We start from the raw sequence: 14,012 nt of genomic DNA, 5'->3' as shown, positions 1-14,012 counted from the left end.
CTTTCTAACCATGAAGCAAAAGGAATCCTAGCCTGGATTTCCTATGCACACTTTGATTGCTAGAACTGTATATATTTTAACACTAATTTATGCATTAGTACACTAGTTATCAAGACATACTGTATTTTTGTTCCTTTACTCACCCATCTAATATTCCTCATCTTTAGTGTCAATCTAATATGCATGTGTACTGGCCAGTCTAGTTTTTGCTCTGTAAAAGGAAAGATACTAACAAGTAGGGCCTCTTGCCTTGAGTCAGCATATATGCAGCACTGGCTACTCTGCAAGGGCAGCTAATAGCTTGTGTGTCATTGAGGCATGATTCTCAGCACCGTCCTTAACCACAGAAGTGTTTAGGATATGGGGAAGAAATAACTGCATTAAATAGTTATAGAAAACTTTTGTAAAATACTAAGTGATCTTATATTTATTGTACCTACAAGGCAGACTAAAGGAACACTGGTCATGATCACTTTCAATGACTCCTGAACAACTGTTTAAGACAAGTATTTTCTTATGTACTTACAACACATTTTTTTTAATGATCTGTCCTCTGAACTGAGCTACTCTAACGTCCCCTTCAGTCCTGTGTTGGTGGTTGTGTTTCATATGTAAGATAGTCTCTGATGTCTGAACCCAAATGTTGGCTTTTGTAACAGATAGTAATAAAGGGTGGGACACCTATTGTAAAATGGAGAAAGCTCTGTTGCAGGGCTAGGTTCACAAGTGAATTTCTATTATGCCCCCAGATGGGACAAGCATTTCCTTATGTTGTGTGGTTTTGTTTTTTTCCTCTGTCAGTACGTCAAGATGGTGGCTGGAGTCACTGGTCTCCTTGGTCTTCCTGTTCTGTGACCTGTGGAGTAGGCAACATCACTCGCATCCGTCTCTGCAATTCCCCCATCCCGCAGATGGGTGGGAAAATTTGTAAAGGAAGTGGCCGTGAAACGAAAGAATGTGAGGGAGTCCCATGTCCAAGTAAGTTTGTGGGCTTAACCCCAAATTGAAAGTCAAATAGAACTGTATTGTGTGTTCCAAGAAGCCAGGCTCTAAATCAGGGGTTCTCAATCTTTTTCTTTCTGAAGCCCCTCAACATGCTAGAAAAACTCCATGGCCTACCTGTGCCACAACAACTCTTTTTCTGAATATAAAACCAGGGCCGGTGTTAGGGGGTATCAAGCAGGCTGGGGCCCCATACCATAGGGATCCACATGAAGCTACATTTTTCAGGTTTCGGCTTCAGCCCCAGGTGGCAGGGCTTAGGGCCTCAGGCTTCAGCCCCATGCAGTGGGGCTTTGGCTTTCTACCCTGGGCCCCAGCGAGCATAATGTTGGCCCTGTTTGGAGGCCCCCTGAAACCTGCTCTCAGCCCCCCGGAGGGCCCCGGGCCCCTGGTTGAGAACCATTGCTCTAAATTATAATGATAGTGATCCAGGATCTAACATGTAGCCTTGGAGATGGACTAGTATAAGCCTATGGTATGTGGTCACTTGGCTCTGTTTCTTTGCTTTGGTTTTTGGGACTGTGGCACTGGATTCAGAAAAGAAAGTTCAGAAGCAGTATGGTCTTGTGGGTTAATCAGGGGACTGGAACTCGGACATCTACTTGTGCCCTTGCTACTGACTCAATATGTGGCCTTTGCAAGTCACGTTGGCTCTCAGTGCCTTGGTTTCCTTATTATCATGCTTACCTACCTCACAGGAATATTTTAAGAAGAGATGGGTAACAATGGTGTTGTCTGAGGCTTTGCAAGCTTCTTAAATTGTTATTTGGGTTTAAAAAATTAAAGTTTGGGAACCTTTCCTTCCTGTAACTTAAAGACATAGTTTCCAAGGATAATTCAAATATACAATAACAAACAAATAAACATGTTTTCTATCTAAAGGGAAACCTATGCTATGTATTAGGAACTGAAGTAGAATCCCCCTAAAGCTGGCATAATTATATGCCCTATACATAGTATACACACATAATTTATATTTAAAAAAAAATCTTTCTCCCTCATTGCTTTCTTTTCTCACAGTCAGTTTAGATTTGTTTTTCATTCTGTCCACTTCCTGCTTAATTTCATCCTATTTTTTACAGTATTTTCTCTCTCTGTTCACAGTCTCTCAAGTCTATCATGGAATGTGAACCCAAGTATATTAAAGTGAAAGTTGAACTTCTGAATCCACTGTATATTTGAGTGGATTAAAAAACAGGCAAAATGAATTTACTCATCTCTACCTATGAGGCCAAATTACTATAAGCCCCAGGTGTTTTTTATTTATTGAGAGCCATCAGTGTGCTTGGTGCTGTACAAAGCAAATGGGAAAACACAGTCTGTATTCTGGGAAGTTAGGTCCAGATTCTGTTCTTATACTAATGTAATCCTGGAATAACTATACCAAAATCAGTGAAGTTGCACTAGCATAAAATGTGCATGAAATCAAAAGCAGGCCCTTATAGCCTGAGTTAGCTAGGCAGTGCAGTTTGGAATACGAAATGAGAAGGAAATCTGCAGGTGGTATATATGTCACTTTATTGTAAAAATGTCATATAAGTTAGCAGACTTACTTTCAAGTTTTGATAGAAGTATTTTCCTTAAAAAGGGATTTGAATGTAAAATATTGAGGTCATTTGCTAACTATAGAAGGAGATCCCAGAATGCAGTTAATTGCATTGAGCTAGATCTTTATCATCAAATATAAACAAAAGACTCTCAGCACCAAGTGCACGCTAAGGGTTTTTTCAGCTGTAAATTCTGATTAGAAACAGCTGGTTCAGAAATGGCTGCTAACAAAATGACTTCTCAGAATACCTTTATCATAGAAGAAGTCACAGAGCTCAGAGTTATGCAGGTCATATGCTTGGTGTTCTCCCATGCCATATTTCCATAATAGAAGTTGTCTTAATAACAATCTCATCAGTGAATGTTGAAAATCCAGATGCATCAGCCAACATAAACTGCTTCTGATCACTTTAATTGAAAATATACCATATGAAAAGGCATTGCATGCTGTTATGAGTTGTCAACAATAACTAAAATGGCTGAAAAATCCATGTATTTACCTGGAAATATTGTAATCTCAGTTTTCAGTTGTTCAGTTTCATTTTTTCTTCTGGGTACAGTTACAAATTGTTTATAGAGCTATCAGAAGGAGGAGTTACCTTTATAGTGCTGAATGTTGTCTACAGTATGTGGCTCATGCTAATTTTCCCCTTTGTCCTGCATGTTCCAGTTAATGGTAGATGGGGTCCCTGGTCTCCATGGTCCGCATGCTCTGTCACCTGTGGAGGAGGGATCCGTGACAGGTCTCGTCTCTGTAACAGCCCAGAGCCACAGTATGGAGGAAAGAAATGTGTGGGAGATGTCCAGCAACATGATATATGCAACAAGAATGATTGCCCAATTGGTGTGTATGCACTGAGTGACCAACAGAGAGCTATGTAGCTTGCAAACTTTGTTATTGCTAGTTATTTATCTCCTGTCACATGGATAGCAACATTAATTGATATTAGAGAGTCTACATGTATGAAATACACTAATTCAGTCCCTGTTTCAGAAAAGCACTTATGTAAATGCTTAAGTCTAATTCACTTCAGTGAAACACTATGCATGTGCAGATTGTTAAGTGTTATCTGGAATAAGAAGATTTCCTGCATCAGGGTCTCAGTATACTATTAGTATAGTCAACTGTTTGTAGCAGTCCATGAACCAAAAAGGAAATGCTTTCATATACAGTTGAACATTCAAATATCTTTAATTGTCAGCATTCCATCATTTTTTATCTATTTCAATGAATGGAGAATGTTTTTCTTTAATACGGGTTACAGTTCTTTACTTTCTGCACTACTACCCTTATTTACATTTTTGCTTGTGTTTTGACAGATGGGTGTTTGTCAAATCCATGCTTTCCTGGAGCAGAATGCAACAGTTATCCTGATGGGTCTTGGTCATGTGGCCCATGTCCAGCTGGGTACCTTGGTAATGGAACAGTGTGTGAGGATCTTGATGAGGTATGCATTGTTTCAGTTATCAATCAACTTGAAACATTTCCTTGAGGCTATTTATAAAGATTGTATGGTGATTATATAACATGCTAACTTGGTTCTTTCATTTTGCTTCTTTGTTTCTCCATAGTGTATAGCTGTGCCAGATGTTTGTTTTAAGGTGAATCAGGTCCATCGCTGTGTGAACGCAAATCCAGGGTTCCACTGCCTGCCCTGCCCTCCACGCTACAAAGGAAATCAGCCTTTTGGGGTGGGCCTGGAGGCTGCCAAGGCAGAAAAGCAAGTAAGTGATGTTGAAGAGGGGTCAATGGTTAGGAATGTGATGGAAACCTATCTAAGCATTCTCCATAAAAAACAAATTGTGAAAGAATATTTCATAAATTTGGACAACAAACAAATATAGCCACAAATAGCTAAGCGCCAGATTTTCAAATGTATTTAAGCAGCTACAGATATAGATGGACACCTAGTGGGATTTTCACAAGCTCGTAGGTGACTAACTCTCGTTGAAATCAATGGGAGTTAGGTGCCAGGGTGTTTTTGAAAAATCACAGTAGGCATCTATCTCTTTCGTAGGTGCCTAAAATACCTTTAAAAATACAGTCCTAAATGTGGATGCAACTTTTCTACTGATATGATGGCGCATTGGGCCTGATTATCCACTGCTCGTCACTTTGTGTAGTCATTTCTACCTGTGCGAAGTGAGCGCAAAATGCTACAAGGCCAGAATGGCAGCCTTTCAAACCCAGAGTTTGCAATCCCTTTTCATAGGTGTAAAAGACTACATAAGAGGCAATGCAGTGGAGAGCTAGGATGATTATCTTGATAAATACATCAAAGTAAGTCATCAAACATCTGTCTGAAGATCTCACTTTTTTAAATGCCAGTAGGTCAAGATGTATGTGTGTGGGGAAGGATGGGGCAAAGGAGAGGAAATGACACAGAGGAGTGTTATCTCATAGAAAACTAAGGCAACTTCTTTAAAACAGCTGCCATGAGACTTCATCAGTCTCTTCTTTATGAGCCATGTTGTAGTTAGCTCAACATGTGAAGTCTAAATGTACAACACCTGTTAAAATTAAGCCACTCAAAACTTACCAGGAAAAACAAAAGAAATAAGAGGAAAGTGACAGGAAACTTGGTGACAGGATATTTGTTTGTCTCTCTGGTTTAAGAAAAAAATGACTACACACCAGCTGGTAGACTTAGACCATTATATCCTGAAGACCGGTATTCTAAAGGAAATGGGTGTGTGCAGTTTTTCCTGTCCATAATGAGAATTAATGGCTCCTAGGGGAATGCAGACGTAATTCCAAAAAACGTAAACTAATTGTTTAAATTTATTTATTGAGTAATGTCCATTTTTACCTGTGGTTATACTTTTTTTTTTTTTGTATTGCCAGTTATCTACAATTATGAACCGACAAAATAAAATGTATGGCTTAGGCCAACATTTTTTTTTAAAAGTGCCTAAATTGAGACAGCTAAATAAGTGGCCTGGGTTTCAAAAGTGCTGAGGACCTAGAAGCTCCTACTGATGTCATTAAGTTTGAATGAGTACGATCTGTTCTTGTAGGTGTGTGAACCTGAAAATCCATGCCTAGATATGACACACAGCTGCCACAAATCTGCAGAGTGCATCTACCTGGGCCATTTCAGTGACCCTATGTACAAGTGTGAATGTAGAACAGGATATGCTGGTGATGGACGCATCTGCGGTGAAGATTCTGACCTGGATGGCTGGCCCAATAGCAACCTGGTCTGTGCTGCCAATGCTACTTACCATTGCATGAAGGTAAGCAAGAAGGGGCAATAAAAAGTTATGTCACAAGCAATTTTCTTTTTTTAATAGCTAAGGATATTTCTTTTCATTATAAAACTGATGATGGTTTCTATGCAGACTTGAACTGTTAAGGTATCCACTCTTTCTATGAGATAGTATAGAATGTATATTCACTTACACCTTAATGGAGTCTTGTATTTCACTGGCTCACAATTATCCTATTCTGTAAAACACTTCATAGGAAAAAGAGGGATCACTCCTGGATCACTTCTTATCCCAAACTGTCCAGTCCCCTCCCCTTTGTAGCAGAATTCTTTTTCTGTTCTGGGAGGTGTTCTGGGGACCACTAGGAAGAGTTCCATGGACCATCATTTAAGAATTACTCAAGCATTACTTGCATGAAAAGCTCTTCTCTAAAGAGTTATCTAAGAAGACTGAAACTATGCAGTCACCAAGATTCAGCAGGAGCTTGTGTACTGGTAGCCAGATATTAATAGTGTTCTACGACAGAATGCTGGTTCTGTGGGGTATTATGCCAAAAGTGTGCGGCCCCATGCAACTCCATCCCCACTTGTGACCTAGCACACCTCACTCCACAACAAAGGAGGCAATAGGATTACAATGCTCTGGTATTGCTGATTGAGGGGAAGATGGAGCAGGGCTGCTGAGATAGTAGAAAAAGGATAGATGGTGGTTAGGATAGGTGTGTCTGGGACCATGGGTGAACTTGGCCTCAGCTCAGAAAGGTCCTTAAGCATGTACTCAACTTTAAGCACTTGAGCAGTCCCACTGAAATCACTGCACTATTGACATGCTTACAGTTAAGCATGTGCTTAAGCCCTTTGCTGAGTTAGTCTTTATGCGACAACATTGGCTGCATAGGCCTACAGATGGCACTGTTTTCTTTTGATTGCTTTTTTTCAGTTCTAAACATGACCTTCTTAGATTTCTGCTCCCGCCCCATATTAAAAAAAAAGATAGGTCCTTAATTTAATTGAGAATGCAACCAACCTGTCTCAAGCAATGGCATCCTCTTCTAGCAGTCTAACAGTGGCAACAAAGCCAAAAGAACCGTGTCAAATTCTGAACTAGCATAATGGGCAAACAAATGAGAAACTTTACACAGAGACTAACAGTGTTTGAGCTAAGAGTGTTAAATGGGGCAAAAAGTCATCCAGGTGTAACTACATTGAAGTCAATGGCATTACACCAGGAATGAATTTGGGCCAATGCCTTATTAACAGAAAGGGTGTATTAGATAGACCCTTGCTGAACACTAGTCTCAGATGCTGAACTTTCTCACGCTGCCTGCTGTCGGCTCATTGTAGAACTGGCCAACTCAGCATTTGCAGTTCATATATTCTTTTTGGCTGCTGTCATCAGGACATGCAACATGTTGACTCAAGATGCAACACAAAAGATCCGCTTTCATTAAGAACATAACATGTTGAACACATTTAGAGGAGACTGTTCCCAAAGGTTCAGTCCTGTCTTTCTGAAAGACATACATTAATTTTATAGAAACAAATGCTTGATTAAAAAGGTCTATTTAAAAAATAGAAAATATTCTCAGGCAGTAGCACTCATTAGAAATTATTCTAGTTTAGTAATTTTCTAAAAAAAAAAAAAAGATATCCTTCCCCTACTCTGTGAAAGTGATTGAAAAATAACTTATTGTCTAAATTTAATATATTGAATTTAAATTTACTTTTAGTTCTCTCAAAATTTTCAGGTATCGACATTTTTTCCTCCAGAATTCCTGTACTGAAAAATGAAACATTAGCCTAAATATGATACTTTGGAGTCTAACATTGGGTCAGGCATTAAGGGTTCATCTGTATATACAAAAAAAAGGAGTCCTAAAAGTTCATTTTGAGTCCTAAAGAGGTTCATTTTGATTTTGATAATTATCTAAAAACTATAATGCTTTTTCCTCAGCTTATCTAGATGAACAGAATCTCTTGAGCTTGAAAATTTGGGCTGGAAATGTCATGAGAATAGATTTTTCCCTGAGATATCAACATTTTCTTTGCTGATCCTGGACTCAGATATATGTGCTATAAGAACAATATTTCTGCAGTGCTTTGGCATGTCCAGTTTTGGTTTCAAGCAGAAGTGGAAAGGTGAAAATAAGTGAAAACAGCAGTGAGAACAATTTATAACCCCAGAAAAGGTTTTGGTGTAGGAAATAGACAATGGTTTGAGTGGCTTTTTACATTTTCACCCATTCTTTATCCCAAGGCAGAATGATGACCCAAGGAAAGGCATAAATTTGTAACAGTGAGAGTAATTAACCATTGGAACAATTTACCAAGTATTGTGGTGGATTCTCCATCACTGACAATTAGATGTTTTTCTAAAAGATCTTCTCTAGTAATTATTCTGGGAAGTTCTATGGCCTGTGTTATACAGGAGGTCTGACTAGATCATCACAATGGTCTCTTCTGGCCTTGGAATCTATGAATCTATTTTTCCACTAACTATACTATTTTAAAAGAAAATAGCAGTTAAAATGTTGGATCACTGTTTCACTTTTTTATGCTTATATTTCCAATTTAGAAAGCCCAAGTAGTTATTGTAAGAGATATTAGGTACTTCAGCCGCCAAATCCTGCTCTTCTTTGCACCATTTTAATGCCATTGGGGTACATTCATGCAACCCCACTGAATTAAATAGGATTCTATGACTATAAATGAGAACATAATTTGCCTCCATGTGTTAATCAGAGTAAATGCTTTCTTGAACCAAAGTTTTTGAAAATCTGTACTTATTTTTTTTTGCCTAATCCAGAAAACTGTTCACTTGGAATAATCACCCTTTCCTCAGTTCTGATCTTCAATGCGAAATAAAAAAGGATACATTTGCCTTTTATTTTCAAAAGTCTTGGAAATCTAACAGTGCAAAAGGACACATGTCTCAAAACTACAGCCCCATGTCTATGTCTTTGTTGCATTAACTTTCCATATGGCAGATTACATCTGAAGATCATTCTTTTAGCTTTCAACTTCATTCTTCTGGTTAAAGGCAGCCAAAGCCAACCACGTTACATTGCAGTCTTCAAAGTTCCTTCATGAGCTGTCCATAAGGAGCTGACACTGTGTGTGTGTGTGTTTTTTCCTATCAGATGCTCTCAGTTAAAACACACTGCAAACATTTTTTCTAACAGAAGGAAGTTGGGGAATGTGATTTGCAACTTCATTTAATTTATTTTACAGCATGAAAACTGGATGAACTAATATTTTTGGCAACAAACAAACACAAAGTCTTTAAAACGTACTTGTGACCAATTTTCTCAGCTTTGTGTTTTATAGCCTCTTGTGGGCTATATAGTCTTCAAGCCCATGTAACGAGCCTGTGACATAACATAAATATAATGTACTGATTTTTCTGGACAGGATAACTGCCCCCATCTGCCTAATTCTGGACAGGAAGACTTTGATAAGGATGGCAAAGGTGATGCCTGTGATGAAGATGATGACAATGATGGGGTAGAGGATGACAAAGTATGAGATTTTATTTAATGGTTGATTTTTATAAAATGTCTTTTATCATTTTAATGCAACTCCCTGTGATAGGGTGGGTGGTCCCTTTCCAGTGCGGGGTGAGTACACCCTGTCTCTCAAGCCACCTTCTGCCTCTAGGCAGTGAGGCCTAGGAGTTTAAGTCCACCAACTGGCTCTTTGCTGTAGGGCTGTGCGGCCTAGGAGACAGAGTCTATAGAAGTCCTCTGACTCCCTGGGGGTGTAAGGCCTAGATGCCAGAGTTACTAGCAATACCCTGGCTCCCAGGGCAGTGAGGCCTAGAGGCCAGCATCAATAGCACTACCCTGACTCATAGGGTAGTGAGGCATAGTGGCCAGAGTCAATAGGGTTGGGCTGCCTCCCAGGGAGGTAGCAGCCAGGGTAGGGAATCCCGGACCCTCCCTGCTCCACCGGGTCTCAGCCCAAGGCCATAGTAGTGATGAATAGACTCGCCACTTAGTCAGCGAGGATCCGCCTGAAACACTCTGACTGCTGTAGGGACAATGACTAGTCCCTCCCTGGGCTACTTCCTACTGTGACTCCTGCAGTCCTGGCCTATGTGTCTTTGGGGTCTCTGTCCTTGGGTTGTGCTGATCCTGGGGGCTCCGACCTCAAATTGGCATCCTCAGGTACCTGGGTGCCTGCCTGAGTCTCTGTGTCTCCGGCTCCCACAGTCTGGGGCCCCAGCAGCTCCTGGGCTGGAGCCTGCAGCATGCATCCTTCCTCTCCGGCAGCTAGCCCAGACTGAGCTGGGCTGCTCCCTCTTATACTGGTGTTACACTTCGGGCATGCCCAGGAAGGACATGGGGGCTTGGCTTCTCAGCCCACAGTCAGGAGTTAAGCCTTCCCTGTCCAGTGCGGGGTAAATGCACCCTGTCACACTCCCTTACAAGAAATAATTAAGGACTGTGTGGATCAGATCCTCAGTTGCATTAGGATAGCTTTGAACTGCCCTGTCTTATCTCAATTACCCTTGGGGAGTACAGCCTAGTGTAGAGCAGAGTAGGATTGCAGGAGCGCAAAGAGGACCTAATGCCCCTTTTAAGTCTCCGCCCTATCCTGTACTGTGCTGAGTGCTCTGTGGCATCATCTTAGGGTTTTGGTATATTGACTAGAGCCGGAGCTGGTCCTCTGGTTTAAATAAAAAGTGACATTTGATTGCTCTGTCTGCACTGGGGAGAATGTAACAACAAAAGGGAAAAATGAGGTGTAGTCTGCTGTGTGCCTTCATGTTCTGGATCTGACCCATGCAGTCTGTATTTGGAAACTTTAAAAAAAAAGTTTAACAAGCATTTAATCAATAACATTTATTTTGCATGTGCAGTTACAGAAATTATTGCCTTCAGTTACATTGTCCAGTTAGGTGACACTGAAGTGAGTATCCTTATCTCTCAGGCACATTTATTTTTTTGTTACCATATGGCAGTATTTGATAAAATAGGACATATTTTGCCTTTCCTTTATATCTTTTCCTAGAACATCCAAAATAGTGAAGTCTGGCTGTTGCATTAGGACAGTAATTTGTCTTCATTGAAAATGCTCGCACAACAACAAAATAGTGCAAAATATTCTCCAGTGACTTCTCTTAAGGTTCTGAGAGACCTAGTCTCCTCTCCACACACATATGTTGGGCCTGATCCTCCACTGCCTTGCACATTAGGTAGTCATTTACTTTTGTACAAAATGGGTGTAATATGCCTACCAATCTGCATTAGTATTTTGCACCCACTTCGCAGAGGTGTAAATAGCTACACAAGGGAAAGGGCTAAGCTCATCAGTGGAAGGCACACTTGTACATCAATTTATATGTCTTAGTTTCATTTTCACTTTCATTTCTTCCTAAGTGGAATATGAGGGATGGAAGGGTCGGGAAATATTTCTTGATAAATGAAATAGTGCCTCGAACCAAGCTGTGATTTATATTCTTAAATCCTTTGCTTCTGCTTGCTAGGACAATTGCCCTCTTCTGTTCAACCCCCGTCAGTTTGATTATGACAAGGATGAAGTTGGTGACCGCTGTGATAATTGCCCGTATGTGCACAACCCTGCTCAGATTGACACTGATAATAATGGAGAGGGTGACTCATGTGCTGTGGATATTGATGGTGATGGTATGTTCTTATTCACTAAACCAAACAGCAACTGGTTACTATTCCAGACCTAATACTTATGGACAATGGGTGGGCTGGTTGCATTTGTCTTTAAGATAAAATCAGTTCCATCTTATATTTTACAGTCAGAAATATAGAAAAAGAAAGGGAAGACCAAGGTCCACCAATCCCCAGACTCTGCATTGAACACAGGACATTAATTATAGACTCATAGACTTTAAAGACAGAAGGGACCATCATGATCATCTTGTCTGACTTCCTGCACATTGCAGGCCACAGGACCTCACCCACCATTCCTGTAATAGGCCCATAACTTCAGCTTGTATTGCTGAAGTCTTCAAATCTTATGTGAAAATAATGTGAAATGTACCCACATAAATGTAATAGATCACCCATGCCCAGTGTTCTAGGTAAATCACACTTCCCCAGCCAGGGCCAGCTCTAACATTTTTGCTGCCCCAAGCGAAAACAAAGAGCGCCGCCCCGCCCCCCGAGCGTCGCGTCGCCCCGCCCCCGAGCGTCGCGTCACCCAAGTCCCTGCCCCCCGAGCGGTGCGTCATGCCGCCCAAGTCCCCAACCCCCCCCCAGCGCCGTGCCACTGAAGCCCACCCCTGCCGAGCACCGCGCCGCCCAAGTCCCCGCCCCCCCAGCACGGCGCCACGCCTCCCAAGCCCCGCCTCCCCCCAGCGCCGCCTGGCCGAACCAAAAAAACCAAAAACAAACCCCGAGTGCCGCCCCGTCCCAAGGTGCCGCCCCAAGCACGTGCTTGGTAGGCTGGTGTCTGGAGCCAGCCCTGTCTCCAGCCTATTCTAAGGCCCTTGCAAATATCCCTCAGAGGAGGAGAAGAATTTCTTCCTGACTCCAAAATAATCAGGATGCAATATTCTACTTTTGTTTCCTGTTTGGAAATAAGAGGAAAAAAAAGTTATCAGTTAAGGCAATATGTAGAGGATGTTAATCTGGGCCAGTTAAAATCAGAATTGACCTGGATAATCATACAAAGCTCAAGCCAATCCAAATTCAAACATCCTCTGAGTTTTAATTTGCTTATTTCTACACACCTCTCTAGTCTTGGTTTTGGCTAGAAATGGAAGCAAAAACATTGAAATATCTTTAGAAAGCTTGTTCTTGAAGCATTTCTAACATGGTTGAAACCCAGAAGTGTTAGAAATAATAGAAAAAAGTCTGGTCTTGGATTTGCTTCAGTAATCATGCAACCTTTGGACACTTATCTGAATTGAACCTCTGAACCTTTTGAAGTTCTCCCATCATTCACAACATCAGATTCTTACTAGAGCTCATGGGACTTCTGCATGTGCAATGGGTGGAAAACATAACCCTGTATCTTTGGCTGAGACTCCGTATTTCAAAGTTTATATAAAGCTCCAGAAACCATATAATTGAAGAGATGATCCTAGTGTTATCTTCTGGCACTTGTGCCAACATTGTCTTAACTTTTTTTTGTCACCATGATATAATTTTGGAAGGAGAGGACAATTTGTTGCAAAATGAGAAGGAAGGGTGTCTGTTGAATATTTGGCAACACTGTACAATTAATTATATATATGTTATAATAAGATGAGCTCATGTACCACTAAAGCATATGCTCATGCAATGAATTGCTATATAGAATTCCTCAGGAATTCCGTTGTGATTAGGGTGACCAGACAGCAAATGTGAAAAATCGGGACAGGAGTAGGGGGTAATAGAAGCTTATATAAGAAAAAGACCCCAAAACCGGGACTGTCCCTATAAAATTGGGACATCTGGTCACCCTAATTGTGCTATAGTATTTATTGCAGAGCATTACTCAAAAAATCTGGGTAGGTAGTTCCAACTCTAAGCAATAAAAATCCAAGTAATTTAAAATGAAAAACTTTTTTTCTACTTTTTTAGCAATACACATTTTCTTTAGGCTCGCAAATATAAAAGGCCAAATTCTTCAAAGCCCATGCAGTCCTTACGTATGTAAAACTTCCATTAAAATACATCTGGGAGTTTTTACATTAGTAAGGAAAGCAGGATTCGGCCCACAGTATGAAATTACAGTAGAACCTCAGTTACGAACACATCAGGAATGGAGATTGTTCGTATGAACAAAACATTATGGTTGTTCTTTCAAAAGTTTACAGCTGAACATTGACTTACTACAGCTTTGAAACTTTACTATGCAGAAGAAAAATGCCCCTGTTAATCATCTTAATTTAAATGAAATAAGCATAGAAACAGTTTCCTTACCTGTCAAATCTTTTTTTAACTTTCCTTTTAATTTTTTAGTAGTTTATGTTTAACAGAGTACAGTACTGTATTTGCTTTTTTAATTTTTGGTCTCTGCTGCTGCCTGATTGCATACTTCTGGTTCCAAATGAGGTGTGTGGTTGACCTGACAGTTTGTAACTCTGGGGTTTGTAACTCTGAGGTTCTACTGTACAGCAATTCCTCAGTGGCTCTTTCATTTCTTATTGTGATGTGGTAGTATAATAAAACCGAAGCAGCTTTAATGGAATGGCATGAATAAAACTCACTTCTGACAGAGGATCAGCATAGGGCTATGAACCTCTTAAGAGCCACTTAAACCCTCAAAATAGGGCTTCAATGGAATTTA

The 14,012-nt window shown here is 40.5% G+C and overlaps 1 protein-coding gene across 1 annotated transcript in view; it reads left to right on the top strand.

Annotated features, from left to right (window-relative positions):
• THBS2 (thrombospondin 2) overlaps positions 1-14,012 on the top strand; it is a 47,621-nt gene that overhangs the window by 18,660 nt on the left and 14,949 nt on the right. Inside the window, exons 9-15 of the mRNA XM_045011609.1 lie at positions 802-978; positions 3,221-3,394; positions 3,871-3,998; positions 4,123-4,275; positions 5,569-5,787; positions 9,171-9,278; positions 11,248-11,407. Of these exons, the coding sequence (XP_044867544.1) occupies positions 802-978; positions 3,221-3,394; positions 3,871-3,998; positions 4,123-4,275; positions 5,569-5,787; positions 9,171-9,278; positions 11,248-11,407 (1,119 nt within the window). The remainder of the gene's footprint in view (positions 1-801; positions 979-3,220; positions 3,395-3,870; positions 3,999-4,122; positions 4,276-5,568; positions 5,788-9,170; positions 9,279-11,247; positions 11,408-14,012) is intronic.

Source organism: Mauremys mutica, chromosome 3 (genome assembly GCF_020497125.1).
Source record: "Mauremys mutica isolate MM-2020 ecotype Southern chromosome 3, ASM2049712v1, whole genome shotgun sequence".
Classification (NCBI taxonomy): domain Eukaryota; kingdom Metazoa; phylum Chordata; order Testudines; family Geoemydidae; genus Mauremys; species Mauremys mutica.
The sequence above is the reverse complement of the archived record's forward strand: the minus strand, read 5'-3'. Positions and strand labels throughout refer to the sequence as shown.